Source organism: Schistocerca serialis, chromosome 2, assembly GCF_023864345.2.
Source record: "Schistocerca serialis cubense isolate TAMUIC-IGC-003099 chromosome 2, iqSchSeri2.2, whole genome shotgun sequence".
NCBI classification, from domain to species: Eukaryota; Metazoa; Arthropoda; class Insecta; order Orthoptera; family Acrididae; genus Schistocerca; species Schistocerca serialis.
Window position 1 is genome coordinate 1,028,134,188 of NC_064639.1, and position 18,789 is coordinate 1,028,152,976.

The window sequence follows — 18,789 nt, forward strand, 5'->3', positions numbered from 1 at the left end:
GTTTTGCAGCGGGGTCGGTTACAGGGGTAGGAACCGCTGGGTAGAGAAGGTAGTCTGGGAATATTGTAGGGTTTAACAAGGATGTTACGGAGGTTAGGGGGGCGACGAAAGGCAACTCTGGGTGGTGTGGGGAGAATTTTGTCAAGGGATGATCTCATTTCAGGGGTTGACTTGAGAAAGTCATATCCCTGGCGGAGTAATTTGTTGATGTTTTCGAGGCCAGGATAATATTGGGTGACAAGGGGGATGCTTCTGTGTGGTCTGGGGGTAGGAACATTGTTGTTGGACGGAGAGGAATGTATTGCTCGGGAAATCTGTCTGTGGACAAGGTCTGCAGGATAGTTGCGGGAGAGGAAAGCACTGGTCAGGTTATTGGTGTAGTTGTTGAGGGATTCGTCACTGGAGCAGATACGTTTGCCACGAATACCTAGGCTGTAGGGAAGGGAGCGTTTGATGTGGAAAGGATGGCAGCTATCAAAGTGGAGGTACTGTTGTTTGTTTGTGGGTTTGATATGGACAGAGGTGTGGATGTGAGCTTCAACAAGATGAAGGTCAACATCCAGGAAGGTGGCTTGGGTTTTGGAGAAAGACCAGGTGAAATTCAGATTCGAAAAGGAGTTGAGGTTATGGAGGAAATTAAGGAGTGTTTCTTCACCATGAGTCCAGACCACAAAGATGTCATCTATAAACCTATACCAGGCCAGGGGAAGCAGCTGTTGGGTCTTCAGGAAAGCCTCCTCCATGCGGCCCATGAAGAGGTTGGCATAGGAGGGAGCCATCCTGGTTCCCATGGCCGTTCCCCTGATTTGTTTGTAGGTCTGGCCTTCAAAAGTGAAGTAATTATGGGTGAGGATGAAGTTGGTAAGTGTGATAAGGAACGAGGTTTTTGGAAGATCTTCGGGTGGGCGTTGGGAGAGGTAGTGCTCAAGGGCAGAGAGACCATGGGTATGTGGGATGTTTGTGTAAAGGGATGTAGCATCTATGGTGACAAGAAAGGTTTCAGGTGGGAGAGGAGTGGGAATGGATTTGAGGCGTTCTAGGAAGTGGTTTGTGTCTTTGATGTAGGATGGGAGTCTGCGGGTGATAGGTTGTAGGTGCTGGTCTACCAGAGCTGAGATACGTTCGGTTGGGGATTTGAAGCCTGCTACAATGGGACGGCCAGGATGGTTCTCTTTGTGGATTTTGGGTAATAGGTAGAAGGTAGGGGTACGTGGGTCAGGTGGAGTGAGTAAGTCTATGGAAGCCGTTGTGAGGCCTTGTGAGGGACCTTGGATTTTTAGGATTTTTTGCAGCTCAGTCTGGATGGAGGGAATGGGATCCTAGGTAACAGCTTTGTAGGTTGAGGTGTCAGAGAGTTGCCGCAGTCCTTCTGGCACATACTCCACACGGTCAAGTACGACAGTTGTGGAGCCTTTATCCGCCGGGAGGATGACAATAGAGTGGTCTATTTTCAGCTCCTTAATGGCACGGGATTCAGCTGGGGTGATGTTGGGGGTTGTCAGGATGTTCTTCAAGAAGGACTGGGAGGCAACACTGGATGTGAGGAATTCCTGAAATGTCTGCAAAGGATGGTTTTGGGGGAGGGGAGGAGGATCCCTTTGAGAAGGCAGTCGGAACTGTTCTAGACAGGGTTCAACACTGGGTCTAGTACTTGGGGGCTGTGTTTGGGTAGTGAAGTGATATTTCCAGTTGAGGTTCCGGGTGAATGAGAGGAGATCTTTAACCAGGGCAGTGTGGTTGAATTTAGGTGTGGGGCTAAAGGTTAAGCCTTTTGATAGAACAGATGTCTCTGGAGGAGAGAGGGATCTGGATGAGAGGTTTAGGACTGAATTGGGACTGGTGATATGTGGCATTTGACTGTGGTTATAGTTGAGATTTGGTCTGTGTGGGGTATGTGCTGGGATGGGGAGATTGAGTAGGGTGGCTAGGCTAGGTTTGTTGGCTATGAGGGGGGTTTGTTGAAGGTTCTGTTGTGGTTGGTGTTTGTGAGGGATAGGGAGAGGGACTCCACTTCTTAGGTGTTGCACTAGCACTGTGGATAGTTTTTTCAGGTGGTGTGTGGCATGGAACTCAAGTTTGCAGCTGGCTTCTAGGATGATGTTCCTCAGTGTGTTCTCCAAGCAAGGGTTTGAGAGGTGGACAAGCAACAAGAAATCGACGGAAATGGATGATACTGGTAGGTGTGGAAGAGATTGTTGGCTGGGAAACAGCGATTAACGAACGTTAAAACTATGGAATGTTGAATAAATAAATCAATAAATAAAAAAGAGAAGAGGACTATAAACGGAACAAGATAATAGGAGGAAGATGAAACTAGCACAGTTGGTGACGAAAATATTTATTTATGTATATATAAAACACTGAAGAAGAGAAAGTGTTAAGATGACAGACGTAAGTGATAGCTAACAAAAGGGACAAAACAATGAAGGATGTGGACCATATAGGTGATCTAAATGATTAATGGAAAATCTCATATAAGATATGAAACAAATACTAACAAAGAGATAGAGGGGCTGGCCAGTACTTACCTCAGCTCAGTACAGCCGATAGATACACATAAAACAGAACTGAAAATTTACATTCCTAGCTTTCGGAACTTTGTTCCTTCATCAGGGAGGAGAGAGGGGAAAAAAGGGAAGAAGGGAAAGTGGATTCAGTTACTCACAACCCAGGATATGAAGCAACAGGGAAAGGTAAACAGGGAAGGTAGCAAGGATGGAGGCATGGTTGTCAGAGGGGAAGCCAAAGATATTCTACTGTAAGTACTGTGCCAGCTTCAAACCAAAGAGGATACATACAGAAGTAAAGAGGTATATAGTATAAACACAACTATGTAGGATGAAAAGATGCGTGAACGGCTAAAGAGGAAAGGGAAAGAGGAGAAGACTGAAGAGTGAATGGGAGTGAGGTTGTTTAACGTAGGTTCAGTCCAGGGGGATGGCGGGATGAAAGGATGTGTTGGAGTGCAAGTTCCCATCTCCGCAGTTCAGAGGGACTGGTGTTGGGTGGGAGAAGCCAAATGGCACATACGGTGTAGCAGGTTCCTAGGTCCCTAGAATTATGCTGGAGGGCATGCTCCGCTACTGGGTATTGGGCATCTCCTAGGCGGACAGTTCGTCTGTGTCCGTTCATGCGCTCAGCCAGTTTGGTTGTTGTCATGCCGATGTAAAAGGCTGTGCAGTGCAGGCATGTCAATTGATAAATGACATGTGTAGTTTCACACGTAGCCCTGCCTTGAATTGTGTATGTTTTACCAGTAGCGGGGCTGGAGTAGGTGGTTGTGGGGGGATGCATGGGGCAGGTTTTGCAGCGGGGTCGGTTACAGGGGTAGGAACCGCTGGGTAGAGAAGGTAGTCTGGGAATATTGTAGGGTTTAACAAGGATGTTACGGAGGTTAGGGGGGCGACGAAAGGCAACTCTGGGTGGTATGGGGAGAATTTTGTCAAGGGATGATCTCATTTCAGGGGTTGACTTGAGAAAGTCATATCCCTGGCCATACTTTTCCTCCAGTCCTGGTTAACCTTTGGAATTACCCCTAAAGGGCTTACCTTAAAAGTTCCCATCTCCGGGTGCAATTCCTCCTTCCACCAGTCTCTCCTGGACTTCCAGAACCTTCAATCCTTAGCCCTTACCCAACTTGTCCTAAATCTCTACACTACTTCATGCAACCACCACTCCCAACAGCTCCTGTCTCTCTTCAAAGTCCTCCACCTCTCAAACCCTTGCTTGGAGAACACACTGAGGAACATCATCCTAGAAGCCAGCTGCAAACTTGAGTTCCATGTCACACACCACCTGAAAAAACTATCCACAGTGCTAGTGCAACAGCTAAGAAGTGGAGTCCCTCTCCCTATCCCTCACAAACACCAACCACAACAGAACCTTCAACAAACCCCCCTCATAGCCAACAAACCTAGCCTAGCCACCCTACTCAATCTCCTCATCCCAGCACATACCCCACACAGACCAAAGCTCAACTATAACCACAGTCAAATGCCACATATCACCAGTCCCAATTCAGTCCTAAACCTCTCATCCAGATCCCTCTCTCCTCCAGAGACATCTGTTCTATCAAAAGGCTTAACCTTTAGCCCCACACCTAAATTCAACCACACTGCCCTGGTTAAAGATCTCCTCTCATTCACCCGGAACCTCAACTGGAAATATCACTTCACTACCCAAACACAGCCCCCAAGTACTAGACCCAGTGTTGAACCCTGTCTAGAACAGTTCCGACTGCCTTCTCAAAGGGATCCTCCTCCCCTCCCCCAAAACCATCCCTTGCAGACATTTCAGGAATTCCTCACATCCAGTGTTGCCTCCCAGTCCTTCTTGAAGAACATCCCGACAACCCCCAACATCACCCCAGCTGAATCCCGTGCCATTAAGGAGCTGAAAATAGACCACTCTATTGTCATCCTCCCGGCGGATAAAGGCTCCACAACTGTCGTACTTGATCGTGTGGAGTATGTGGCAGAAGGACTGCGTCAACTCTCTGACACCTCAACCTACAAAGCTGTTACCCAGGATCCCATTCCCTCCATCCAGACTGAGCTGCAAAAAATCCTATAAATCCAAGGTCCCTCACAAGGCCTCACAACGGCTTCCATAGACTTACTCACTCCACCTGACCCACATACCCCTACCTTATACCTATTACCCAAAATCCACAAAGAGAACCATCCTGGCCGTCCCATTGTAGCAGGCTTCAAATCCCCAACCGAACGTATCTCAGCTCTGGTAGACCAGCACCTACAACCTATCACCCGCAGACTCCCATCCTACATCAAAGACACAAACCACTTCCTAGAACGCCTCAAATCCATTCCCACTCCTCTCCCACCTGAAACCTTTCTTGTCACCATAGATGCTACATCCCTTTACACAAACATCCCACATACCCATGGTCTCTCTGCCCTTGAGCACTACCTCTCCCAACGCCCACCCGAAGATCTTCCAAAAGCCTCGTTCCTTATCACACTTACCAACTTCATCCTCACCCATAATTACTTCACTTTTGAAGGCCAGACCTACAAACAAATCAGGGGAACGGCCATGGGAACCAGGATGGCTCCCTCCTATGCCAACCTCTTCATGGGCCGCATGGAGGAGGCTTTCCTGAAGACCCAACAGCTGCTTCCCCTGGCCTGGTATAGGTTTATAGATGACATCTTTGTGGTCTGGACTCATGGTGAAGAAACACTCCTTAATTTCCTCCATAACCTCAACTCCTTTTCGAATCTGAATTTCACCTGGTCTTTCTCCAAAACCCAAGCCACCTTCCTGGATGTTGACCTTCATCTTGTTGAAGCTCACATCCACACCTCTGTCCAAATCAAACCCACAAACAAACAACAGTACCTTCACTTTGATAGCTGCCATCCTTTCCACATCAAACGCTCCCTTCCCTACAGCCTAGGTATTCGTGGCAAACGTATCTGCTCCAGTGACGAATCCCTCAACAACTACACCAATAACCTGACCAGTGCTTTCCTCTCCCGCAACTATCCTGCAGACCTTGTCCACAGACAGATTTCCCGAGCAATACATTCCTCCCCGTCCAACAACAATGTTCCTACCCCCAGACCACACAGAAGCATCCCCCTTGTCACCCAATATTATCCTGGCCTCGAAAACATCAACAAATTACTCCGCCAGGGATATGACTTTCTCAAGTCAACCCCTGAAATGAGATCATCCCTTGACAAAATTCTCCCCACACCACCCAGAGTTGCCTTTCGTCGCCCCCCTAACCTCCGTAACATCCTTGTTAAACCCTACAATATTCCCAGACTACCTTCTCTACCCAGCGGTTCCTACCCCTGTAACCGACCCCTCTGCAAAACCTGCCCCATGCATCCCCCCACAACCACCTACTCCAGCCCCGCTACTGGTAAAACACACACAATTCAAAGCAGGGCTACGTGTGAAACTATACATGTCATTTATCAACTGACATGCCTGCACTGCACAGCCTTTTACATCGGCATGACAACAACCAAACTGGCTGAGCGCATGAACGGACACAGACGAACTGTCCGCCTAGGAGATGCCCAATACCCAGTAGCGGAGCATGCCCTCCAGCATAATTCTAGGGACCTAGGAACCTGCTACACCGTATGTGCCATTTGGCTTCTCCCACCCAACACCAGTCCCTCTGAACTGCGGAGATGGGAACTTGCACTCCAACACATCCTTTCATCCCGCCATCCCCCTGGACTGAACCTACGTTAAACAACCTCACTCCCATTCACTCTTCAGTCTTCTCCTCTTTCCCTTTCCTCTTTAGCCGTTCACGCATCTTTTCATCCTACATAGTTGTGTTTATACTATATACCTCTTTACTTCTGTATGTATCCTCTTTGGTTTGAAGCTGGCACAGTACTTACAGTAGAATATCTTTGGCTTCCCCTCTGACAACCATGCCTCCATCCTTGCTACCCTCCCTGTTTACCTTTCCCTGTTGCTTCATAACCTGGGTTGTGAGTAACTGAATCCACTTTCCCTTCTTCCCTTTTTACCCCTCTCTCCTCCCTGATGAAGGAACAAAGTTCCGAAAGCTAGGAATGTAAATTTTCAGTTCTGTTTTATGTGTATCTATCGGCTGTACTGAGCTGAGGTAAGTACTGGCCAGCCCCTCTATCTCTTTGTTAGTATTTGTTTCACATCTTATATGAGATTTTCCATTAATCATTTACTACTTTAAGTGTATCATTTCCTAATCTAATTCCCTCAGCATCACCCAACTTAATTCGAACACATTCCATTATCCTCAATTTGCTTTTGTTGGTGTTCATCTTATATCCTCCTTTCAAGACACTGTCCATTCTGTTCAGCTGCTCTTCCAAGTCCTTTGCTGTCTCTGACAGAATTACAATGTCATCATCGAACCTCAAAGTTTTTATTTCTTCTCCATGGATTTTAATACCTACTCCGAATTTTTCTTTTGTTTCCTTTACTGCTTGCTCAATATACAGATTGAATAACATTGGGGAGAGTCTACAACCCTGTCTCACTCCCTTCCCAACCACTGCTTCCCTTTCATGCCCCTCGACTGTTATAACTGCCATCTGATTTCTGTACAAATTGTAAATAGCCTTTCGCAACCTGTATTTTACCCCTGCTACCTTCAGAATTTGAAAGAGAGTATTCCAGTCAACATTGTCAAAAGCTCTCTGTAAGTCAACAAATGCTAGAAATGTAGGTTTGCCTTTCCTTAATATTTCTTCTAAGATACGTCATAAGGTCAGTATTGCCTCACGTGTTCCAACATTTCTACAGAATCCAAACTGATCTTCCCCGAGGTCGGCTACTATCAGTTTTTCCATTTGTCTGTAAAGAATTTCAGTTAGTATTTTGCAGCTGTGACTTATTAAACTGATAGTTCGGTAATGTTCACATCTGTCAACACCTGCTTTCTTTGGGATTGGAATTATTGTATTCTTCTTGAAGTATGAGGGTATTTTGCCTGTCTCATACATCTTGCTCGCCAGATGGTAGAGTTTTGTCAGGACTGGCTCTCCCAAGGCTGTCAGTAGTTCTAATGGAATGTTGTCTATTCCTGGGGCCTTGTTTTGTCTCAGGTCTTTCAGTGCTCTGTCAAACTCTTCACGCAGTATCGTATCTCCTATTTCATCTTCATCTACATCCTCTTCCATTTCCATAATATTGTCCTCAAGTACATCACCCTTGTATAGTCCCTCTGTATACTCCTTGCACCATTCTGCTTTCCCTTCTTTGCTTAGAACTGTTTTTCCATCTGAGCTCATGATATTCATATGAGTGGCTCTCTTTTCTCCAATGGTCTCTTTAAGTTTCCTGTAGGCAGTATCTATCTTACCCCTAGTGAGATAAGCCTCTATATCCTTACATTTGTCCTCTGGCCATCCCTGCTTAGCCATTTTTCACTTCCTGTCCATCTCATTTTTGAGATGTTTGTATTCCTTTTTGCCCACTTCATCTACTGCATTTTTATATTTTCTCATTTCATCAATTAAATTCAATATTTCTTCTGTTACCCAAGGCTTTCTACTAGCCCTCGTCTTTTTACCTACTTGATCCTCTGCTGCCTTCACAACTTCATCCCTCAGAGCTACCCATTCTTCTTCTACTGTATTTCTTTCCCCCATTCCTGTCAATTGTTCCCTTATGCTCTCCCTGAAACTCTGTACAGCCTCTGGTGTAGTCAGTTTATCCAGGTCCCATCTCCTTAAATTCCCACCTTCTTGCAGTTTCTTCAGTTTTAATCTACACTTCATGACCAATAGATTGTGGTCAGAGTCCACATCTGCCCCTGGAAATGTCTTACAATTTAAAATCTGGTTCCTAAATCTCTGTCTTACCATTATATAATCTATCTGATACCTTCTAGTATCTCCAGGCTTCTTCCATGTATACAACCTTCTTTCATGATTCTTGAACCAAGTATTAACTATAATTAAGTTATGCTCTGTGCAAAATTCTTACTCCCAATCCATATTCACCTACTGTGTTTTCTTCTCTTCCTTTTCCTACTCTCGAATTCCAGTCACCCATGACTATTAAATTTTCATCTCCGTTCACTACATGAATAATTTCTTTTATCTCATCATACATTTCATCGATTTCTTCATCATCTGCAGAGCTAGTTGGCATATAAACTTGTACTACTGTAGTAGACATGGGCTTCATGTCTGTCTTGGCCACAATAATACGTTCACTAGGCTGTTTGTAGTAGCTTACTCGCACTCCTATTTTTTTATTCATTATTAAACCTGCTCCTGCATTACCCCTATTTGATTTTGTATTTATAACCCTGTATTGACTTGACCAAAAGTCTTGTTCCTCCTGCCACTGAACTATACTAATTCCCACTATATCTAACTTTAACCTATCCATTTCCCTTTTTAAATTTTCTAACCTACCTGCCCGATTAAGAGATCTGACATTCCATGCTCCGATCCATAGTTTTCTTTCTCCTGATAACGACGTCCTCTTGAGTAGACCCCGCCCGGAGATCCGAATCGGAGACTATTTTATCTCCAGAATATTGTACGCAAGAGGACGCCATCATCATTTAACCATACAGTAAACCTGCATGCCCTCGAGAAAAATTACGGCTGTAGTTTCCCCTTGCTTTCAGCCGTTCGCAGTACCAGCACAGCAAGGCCGTTTTGATTAGTGTTACAAGGTCAAATTAGTTAATCATCCAGACTGTTGCCCCTGCAACTACTGAAAAGGCTGCTGCCCCTCTTCAGGTACCACACGTTTGTCTGGCCTCTCAACAGATACCCCACTGTTGTGGTTGCACCTATGGTATGGCCATCTGTATCGCTGAGGCCCGCAAGCCTCCCCACCAATGGCAAGGTCCATGGTTCATGGGCGTAGATGTTAAACAGTAGACAGTAAAAACTATGTACCTGTTGGTGCATGAAATGAAAATATATCTTCATCTATACAACGTACTTTGCCAAAGGAGAAATAAATAAATTTATACTTATAAATAAAATAGAAAGAAACATTCCACATGCGAAAAATATATTAAAAACAAAGATTCCATGACTTACCAAATGGGAAAGCACTGGTAGATAGACACAATAATAAAACACGCAAACACACACATGAAATTTCAAGCTTTCACAACCAACGGTTGCTTCGTCAGGAAAGAGGGAAGGAGAGGGAAAGACGAAAGGATGTGGGTTTTAAGGGAGAGGGTAAGGAGTCATTCCAATCCTGGGAGCGGAAAGACTTACCTTAGGGGGAAAAAAGGACAGGTATACACTCGCACACACACACACACACACACACATATCCATCCACACATATACAGACACAAGCAGACATATTTAAAGGCAGAGAGTTTCTTTGTCTTTTGATTGAAGCAGGTTCTTCTGCAATATGTAATTCAATGATAAATTGTGTGTGTAATATACATATATATATATTATGAATTTATATGTATAATGAAGTCATCCATACAAAGAAATTTGTTTATGGATGAATAAATAAATAAATAAATAATAAATAAAACTTTTCAGATGATGGGGAAATTTTGTGCGTTATGTGTGTGGGGAGTGGGGTGGGGGGTGAGGGTGGGGGGTTAGAGGAGAGAGAGAGAGAGAGAGAGAGAGAGAGAGAAAACTGAGTTCATGGTCCAGTTCTTACTTATACACCCAGCTACTCCTCAGTGTCTTCACATCATGAGGAGACACTTTCATTTAAAGTTTGCAACTAGCCAGTATTTTATTTTCCCACTTTTTTCTTTCACATACTTTAGATTTAGCACCAAAGAAGGCAAGGATTCAAAGAACTGAAGCTCCAATAATTACATTTCTATCCTGTAGTTACAGCAAAAAAGACTCCCAAACCAAAACTCTCATAATGACATTTCCATCCTGGAATCAGAGTAAAAGGATACTCAAAATTTGTAACAATACTTTCCTATGTGTATGTATTCTAGGCTATAGCTTTCTATTCCTATCTTCCTCCTTCTTTAAAATGTCAGAATCTAAAGACTCTGGAGTGAATGTGCAACAGAATAGCTTCTGATTGTAATTAACTGCCAAATTCCTTGAGTTTTCATTGTTATCACATACATAATGACAATACTTATTTCTAGTGTGTCTTGTCTTGAAGTATTTTGCTTAGAAAGGATACAATCTGTTGTCTATTGTGTGGATTTCTCTCCCTTACACGATCTAATTGTTTTCTTCTTGCTAGTTCTCGATCTCTGACAGAAAGTGAATTCTTCACAGTTTCTTTTGCATGTTTGCATATTCCATCATATGCCGACAGTTCTTCAACTACTTTCTTTTCCAGGCGTTTGACCTTTGCATCTCTGTGGATAAATAGTAACAAATTACTCATAAAGATAAAAACTTCAAGCAATATACATTCTGTGATGATTTTCTGGACCTCAGAAACACTTACAACAAACTAAAATTTGTGAAAATTAAGTACAAGGGCTATTCATAAATTAAAATCCAACTTCTTATTATAAATAAAGAAACACTTGTAGCTTTGTGGCACTTATGTGGTTGGAAAAAGAGACTTCGTTGGTCATGTAGCACCAGTCAGCTCTCTGTTTTGTTGGTCAGTGTGTAAGTAGCAAGCTACTGAAATGGACTGTGTTGCTGTCTCCCATCATTTGTGAGGTATGTTCTATGATTTGCTTCCTGTAAGCAGAAGGAGTCAAGGCCATCAAGATTCTTCATCTACTGGGTCACATGTATGGGTATGGATGATGCTGTTGTAAGGAAATGGTGAAGAAAATTCATGGCTGGTGACACAAATGTGCATGATGACAGCAGATATGACATGAACTTGTGCAACATGTTGATGAAATTGTGCAACCGAGATGTTCATTTTCAGTTTCTGAACTGTCTGAACACGTGCCTCAGGTTTCAAGGACAACCCTTTTTAAGAGTCACAGAAAGGTTAGGTTACTGTGTTTTGTGCACTTTGGGTACCAAAACGTTAAACCAATGCTCACAAAACTGAAAGAATGTGTCTGGGCTTAACATTCCTTGAATGTTAGCATGAAGAGGGGGGAGAATTTCTGAACAGAACTGTTGCAAGCAAAATTTGTGACATGTATACGTGTCAGAAGAGTTTTAGATACTGACATATGCTAATGCACAATGTAAGTAATGTGTTATTTTTAAATTTTTTATAATATTTTATAATTGCCTCGTGCATGGCATCTACATCTACATCTACACTCCACAAGCCACTTTAAGGTGTGTGGCATGGGGTACTTTGGGTACCAGTGTAATTTACACCTTTCTTGATTTAGTCACATATGGTTTGCGCAAAGAACTTCTGTTGGTAAGCCTCTGTTTGGGCTCGAATCTCTAATTTTATCTTAATGGTCTTTTTGTGTGACATGCTTAGGAGGAAATAATATATTAGTTGACTCTTCTAGGAATGTATGCTCTTAGAATTTTAAGAGTAGACCATACCACAGTACAGAATGGCTCTCTTGCAGTGCCTGTCACTGAAGTTGACTGGCCATCTCCGTGACCCTTTTGTGTTTACTTAATGACCCTATAACAAAACATGCTGTTCTTCTTTGGATCTTCTCTATTTACTGTATCAGCCCTATCTGGAATGGATCCCAAACTGATGAGCAATGTTCTAGTACTGGTCGAATGGGTATTTTGTAAGATACTTCCTTTGTTGACGGACTACATTTCCTGGAAATTCTTTCAATGAATCTCAGTCTGGCACCTGCCTTACCTGCAATTACTTTTATGTGATCATTCCACTTCATATCACTCTGTACACATACTCCTGCATATTTTATGGAAGGAGCTGCTTCCAGTGATTGTTCTGCAGCTTTGTAATAATAGATTAATGGATCCTTCTGTCTATGTATTCAAAATATGTTTCATTTGTTTATGCTGAGGGTCAACTGCCACTCCCAGTACCAAGCATAAATTCTCTGTAGGTCTTCCTCGATTTTGCTACAGTTTTCTAGCATCACAACTTTCCTGTATACAAGAGCATCATCTGCAAAAAGCCTCATGGAACTTCTAACATAATGTATTGGGTCATATATATATATATATATATATATATATATATATATATATATATATATATATATATATATATATATATATATATATATATATATATCATGAAAATATCATGAAAATTAATGGTCCTAAAACACTCCCTGGGGCATGCCTGAAGTTACTTTTACATCTGAAAAATTCTCCCCATTCTGACTGACATGCTGTATTCTATTTACTTGAAATTCTTCAGTCCAATCACTCAGTCAGTCTGATATTCCATACCTCATATTTTGTCAATTAGGTGGCAGTGAGACCTGTATCAAATGCCTTCTGGAAGTCAAGGTATGTAGTATCTGCCTGGACATCCATATCTACTGCTTTCTGTTTGTTGTGGATGAACAAAGTAAGCTGGTGGGTTTCACACAGTCATTGTTCTCAAAACCCCTGGAGGTTCCTACAGAGGAGAGTTTCGGTCTCCAGAAAAGCCACAGTACATGAGCATAAAACATGTTCCAAAATTCTACAACAGACTGGCATAAGAGATATAGGCCTATAATTTGTGCATCTATTCGATATCCCTTCTTGAAAATGGGAATGACTTATGCTTTTTTCCAATCGTTAGGAATGCTTCTCTCCTCTATAGACATATGGAACACTGCTGCTAGCAAAAAGGCAAGTTTATTTGCATACTCTGTGTAAAATCGAACTGATATCAAGACATCAGGTCCAGTGATTTTTCCTCTGGTGAGTGATTTCAATTGCTTTTCTATCCCTTGGCAACTTATTTCAATATTTGTCATTTTGTCATTCATGGTGATATAGAGGAGAAATTACAGTGTGATCTTCCTCTGTGAAACAGTTTTGAAAAATGACATTTAGTATTTCAGCCTTTTCATTTTCAATGCCATTATGGTCACAGTGTGTCTGGACAGATGGCTTCGATCCATTTACTGATTTAACGTAAGACCAGAACTTCTTAGGATTTTTTGTCAAGTTAGCACCATTCTATATGTACACTCTATGTTTTTTTAATTTTTATGTTTTACACTATACTACCTTATAATGACCACACAGCTAAAATAAACAACTTTTACAATCAAAGGTAACTTTGGTGTCATTTACAACAAGGTGTCAAAAAGTAGAAAAATTAGATGATGACGATAATATATACTACTCAGAGGTGGGGAAGACCCTAAACAGCAAGCATCATGAAAGTGATCTAGGGCCGATACTGTTCTTAGTATATATTAATGACCTACCTGATAAACTCCAACAGAAGGTCACCCTAATTGTGGATAACATGAATATTTTAATTAAGGGGCTGGATCTGGAAGAAGCTACACATTGTTCTGCAAGCATTGTGAGCTTTAAAAACAATTTTTAAAAAACCATACAGAGTTAATGCAAAAAATCAGTGAGAACAAAGCTTTCTGTAAAATTTCTGAGACTTCACCTCAGTAATAAATTAACATGGGCAAATCAATCAGTAGCATAATCAGTAAATTAAATTCAGTCTGCTAAGCATTACTTAAGTTAGCCAAAACTGTTAGTATTGAAATTGGGGCAATGATTTATTTGCATGTCATGAGAATATCAAGACGTACACGTGTACTGTCTGACATGCTCAGTTTTGTTATTTCTGTCATAATAATTTGAGTCTAGTGCATTAACTTTCAGTTTCCTTTAATGAACACTCTTTTTTGCACAAGTGAAGAATAAAAAGCTAATCCTGTATGTTGTAAAGCTATGAGCATTTATTTATATAGGTAACCTAAGAGGCCACATAAGGCTGATCCTGTTTAGAAACTTTCATGCCTTCCCATGAACAACATTTTTGACAAATGGCAGAAATATTCGTGGAAATAAAGAAGTATGCACGAAGATTGTTCCACTCTATCACTGGCAAAATCAAGAGTCTTCTGCGAGAGAGGAAAGCTTCTGTAAAGTTTGGAAGGTAGGAGATGAGGTACTGGCAGAAGTAAAGGTGTGAGGATGGGGCATGAGTCGTGCTTGGGTAGCTCAGTTGGTAGAGCAATTGCCCGCGAAAGGCAAAGGTCCCGAGTTCGAGTCTCGGTCCGGCACACAGTTTTAATCTGCCAGGAAGTTTCATAACAGCGCACACTCCCCTGCAGAGTGAAAATCTCATTCTGCTAATTTTCTGATTGTTGTTGTTGTTGTTGTCTTCAGCCCTGAGACTAGCTTGATGCAGTTCTCCATGCTACTCTATCCTGTGCAAGCTTCTTCACCTCCCAGTACTTACTGCAACCTACATCCTTCTGAACCTGCTTAGTGTATTCATCTCTTGGTCTCCATCTACGATTTTTACCCTCCACACTGCCCTCCAATGCTAAATTTGTGATCCCTTGATGCCTCAGAACATGTCCTACCAACCGGTCCCTTCTTCTTGTCAAGTTGTGCCACAAACTCCTCTTCTCCCCAATTCTATTCAATACCTCCTCATTAGTAATGTGATCTACCCATCTAATCTTCAGCATTCTTCTGTAGCACCACATTTCGAAAGCTTCTATTCTCTTCTTGTCCAAACTATTTATTGTCCATGTTTCACTTCCATACATGGCTACACTCCATACAAATACTTTCAGAAACGACTTCCTGACACTTAAATCTACACTCGATGTTAACAAATTTCTCTTCTTCAGAAATGCTTTCCTTGCCATTGCCAGTCTACATTTTATATCCTCTCTACTTTGACCATCATCAGTTATTTTGCTCCTTTGCTCCCCAAATAGCAAAACTCCTTTACTACTTTAAGTGTCTCATTTCCTAATCTAATTCCCTCAGCATCACCCGACTTAATTCGACTACATTCCATTATCCTCGTTTTGCTTTTGTTGATGTTCATCTTATATCCTCCTTTCAAAACACTGTCCATTCCATTCAACTGCTCTTCCAAGTCCTTTGCTGTCCCTGACAGAATTACAATGTCATAGGCGAACCTCAACGTTTTTATTTCTTCTCCATGGAATTTAATAGCTACTCCGAATTTTTCTTTTGTTTCCTTTACTGCTTGCTCAATATACAGATTGAATAACATCAGGTACAGGCTACAACCCTGTCTCACTCCCTTCCCAACCGCTGCTTCCCTTTCATGCCCCTCGACTCTTATAACTGCCATCTGGTTTCTGTACAAGTTGTAAATAGCCTTTCGCTCCCTGTCTTTTATCGCTGCCACCTTTAGAATTTGAAAGAGAGTATTCCAGTCAACATTGTCAAAAGCTTTCTCTAATTCTACAAATGCTAGAAATGTAGGTTGGCCTTTCCTTAATCTATTTTCTAAGATAAGTCATAGGGTCAGTATTGCCTCATCAAAATGTCAATTTTCTGATTATTGGAATGTAAATCATTATGCATCCAAAATAATAAAATAGAAGTAACTGTCATTAAATTTTGGTAAACAAAATATTTGCAAGTAAAATTACACATAAGGTAATTAGTCATAAACTGTAAAAGAACACGTAATACAATGTACAATGGCATCTATGTATTATGCCATAACCTGTTCTACATATATATTAAATTGTAGGGAACACTATGCAGATGTCATTTTACAATCAAAATGTCAAGGACTATATGCAACGATACAACATGTATCAACTGTAATACATCAAATGACTGAAAAAAGCAAAAAATAGTGTCCCATTTAGTGCATTAGATGTTTATAAATCCTAAATGTGGAGAACTTTGAAATCCTGAAATATCATCTAATGTCGCAACACCTTTTTCATCGCATAATCTTGACTGATACATAATGAGCCTTACTGTGTTAATATGTCATGGTACACCTTCTGCATGCCATCTTTGCCTCTAGAGAAGGGTGTGCCATTTTGATGTAAGTAAATACCAGTGTAAGAAGTGACTCAGCCAGCAGCATGCGGCAGAGCACGAAGGGCTCTTCCTGCATGCCTTGTTGTCATTTTGTCATTTGAGCCATGCTGTTTCTCTGTCAGAAAACTGAGCTTCAGTATTCCACTTGGAGCTTCATGTGCAAGAATAAGTTTTCATCCTGGCAGCTCCAGAGGACACAAGGGAGACCAAATCTATTCCTAATGCTGAAGTCAGTGGTTGCAGTGCCTTGGTTAAGGGGGAAGCATGACATCTTAAATCGAAGGTGAGGTACCTTAGTTCAGACGAGTGAATTGGTTTGCTTATTGTACTAGCATAAACTTATTTTCAGTAACTAAGACATACTGTGTTTTTACATTCTTATATATGAAAGCTTTGTGGAGTCTGGTTTAAGTTACCTCATTTGTTGCTGTGAATGGCTTTGATGCTTGTTAGTTAACTTGTTAATTCTGGGAGAAAAGGATTCATGCAAATTTTGTGGTATTTAAGACATAGTCTGCTAATGTAATCAAAGTTCCTTTACCAACCATGTACATAAATTCAAATCTTGTTGATTTTGCATCCTGCGTGGCGGACCTTTGCTACCATTAGGCCATCGACCATTGTTTTTAAACTGAACAGCGATTGGCTGGAAAATCTTCTTATCTCCTTGTTCAGATTTTGGTATGTGTTAAATAATAAGGCCCCAACTGTCTTTTCTATTAATACTGTAGGATTTGGTTTCTGCCCCTTTATTGGTACATGGATGTGTAATCGTGCTCATAGCCATATGGTGTTCAGTTCCATGATTGAGAGGTTAACCATCATTTATAATTTAATTATTTGTTGAACTTAAAGATACTTTCCCTTGCCAGGTAATACTAGCAGTTACTAGCGTCATGCACAGAATTGTCCCAATTATGTGGGAGATGTCCATATCTGATTTATGCTGAGTAACTCTCCTGGGTGCAGCCACTTGGATTCTGAGGTCACGGGTTGCGCTGCCTCTTGATCAACAATAAATACTCACATGTTGAAAATAAAATAAAAAAAAGCTTGACACAACATTGCATCTCTCTCATTTTTGGGGGATTGAATGTGAATTTTAAGGCCATCGTCTTAGTAAGTTTTCATTAGTTTGGTCAGTAGTGTTGTGGAACATTCTATGATGCAAAGCAATTGTAAATCATTAAATAGGCTGTCAGAAAATATGATAAAGTGAATTGCTAAATAGCTTGGGACACAAATCCTTCTTGTAGTTGCCATTTTGAAGCATAGATGCTGTATTTAATTTTTGCATAAGCTTCTACAAATAATAATAATAATAATAATTTGTGGCCTAATAATTACATGGTATCTCATTATAAGAACTGACACCTAGTGATAAGGGGTTGATTCTCAAGGAACTGCAACACATTTCTTTGCCTCTGTGATGTAAGGTGTTGAAAGTATTTGCTTCCATAGCTGTGATAGTTACACGCAAAGCTCATTTGTTGTCTTAGAACTACACGTTTTCATAACCATACACAACATTTTGGGTTACCTATGTCTTTAACAGTGCAATGTGCATCAGTGTGACAGAGTATTACAGTCTGACTTGAATGCAAACTAAACACTGCAGCACATGTTCGGGGATGTGCACAGTTTTGAAATGCAATTACTTTGAGACTTCTTGTTGTTGTTCTTAATGTGTTTTTAATTAGTTGTCGAAAACTTACATGTAAATTTTTCTTAATTGGTTTCATTGATCTTTAAGCATACATTGTTCAATAAATATTCTGGTCACGAATGATGCTCAGCCCTTGCTTGGGTTTAGTCCTCCCCCTCCTAGACAACATCACGCAATAGCTGTGTATCATTGTGGTAGCAGAGTGTGGCTGTCTTTGGGTGGAGAAGATATCTACAGCATTGGACATTATTTGTACAATTTTTTTGCATAATTAATTGTTGCAACTAGATGAGTTTGTTGCTTTTTTTGGGTTCTGGTGCTGCAGGTCCATTGCTTTCCGATTGGAGCCCCAAGTTGTGATTGGAGGGGGGTTGTTTGAGAAAGGAGCAGCCTCAGTATAAATGTAAGATCCAAAACCTTTTAGATGATGGGGACGTTTTTGAGTTATCAGCACGACTGTGGGCGACGGCGGGTGTTTCGTTGCAGGTAACAGTGGAGCTGATTTAGCAGGTAAGCATTGCCACGCAGTACTGTGCTGCTTCCCTACCTGAACTCAAGGAAAACTTGAACCTTTCAAAAGATAGTGTTCCTTCATATTATCAGATTTATCATAAGCATGCTCATATTTTGCACTGGCTGTGGAGGATACTCGATCTTGTCGCAGTTGCTACTGATCCCAAATTTCAATCTGTTATCAAGCACCTGCGTAGCAAAATAATTAGCTTACAAATTGGTTTGAGTAACTTAGAGTGAGGCAGCAGCCATGTTGGTGGGGAGATA

The 18,789-nt window shown here is 41.5% G+C and overlaps 1 protein-coding gene and 1 non-coding gene across 3 annotated transcripts in view; one reads left to right on the top strand and one right to left on the bottom strand.

Moving 5' to 3' along the window:
- The window catches only part of LOC126458450 (CBY1-interacting BAR domain-containing protein 1), a 211,698-nt gene that overhangs the window by 105,224 nt on the left and 87,685 nt on the right, over nt 1–18,789 (bottom strand). For both annotated transcript variants that reach the window (XM_050095516.1, XM_050095515.1), the window contains exon 4: nt 10,636–10,816. In XM_050095516.1, coding sequence (XP_049951473.1) covers nt 10,636–10,816 — 181 coding nt within the window. The remainder of the gene's footprint in view (nt 1–10,635; nt 10,817–18,789) is intronic.
- Nucleotides 14,505–14,579, top strand: Trnas-cga (transfer RNA serine (anticodon CGA)). The gene has a single exon. It is a non-coding gene; the product is annotated as a tRNA-Ser (tRNA).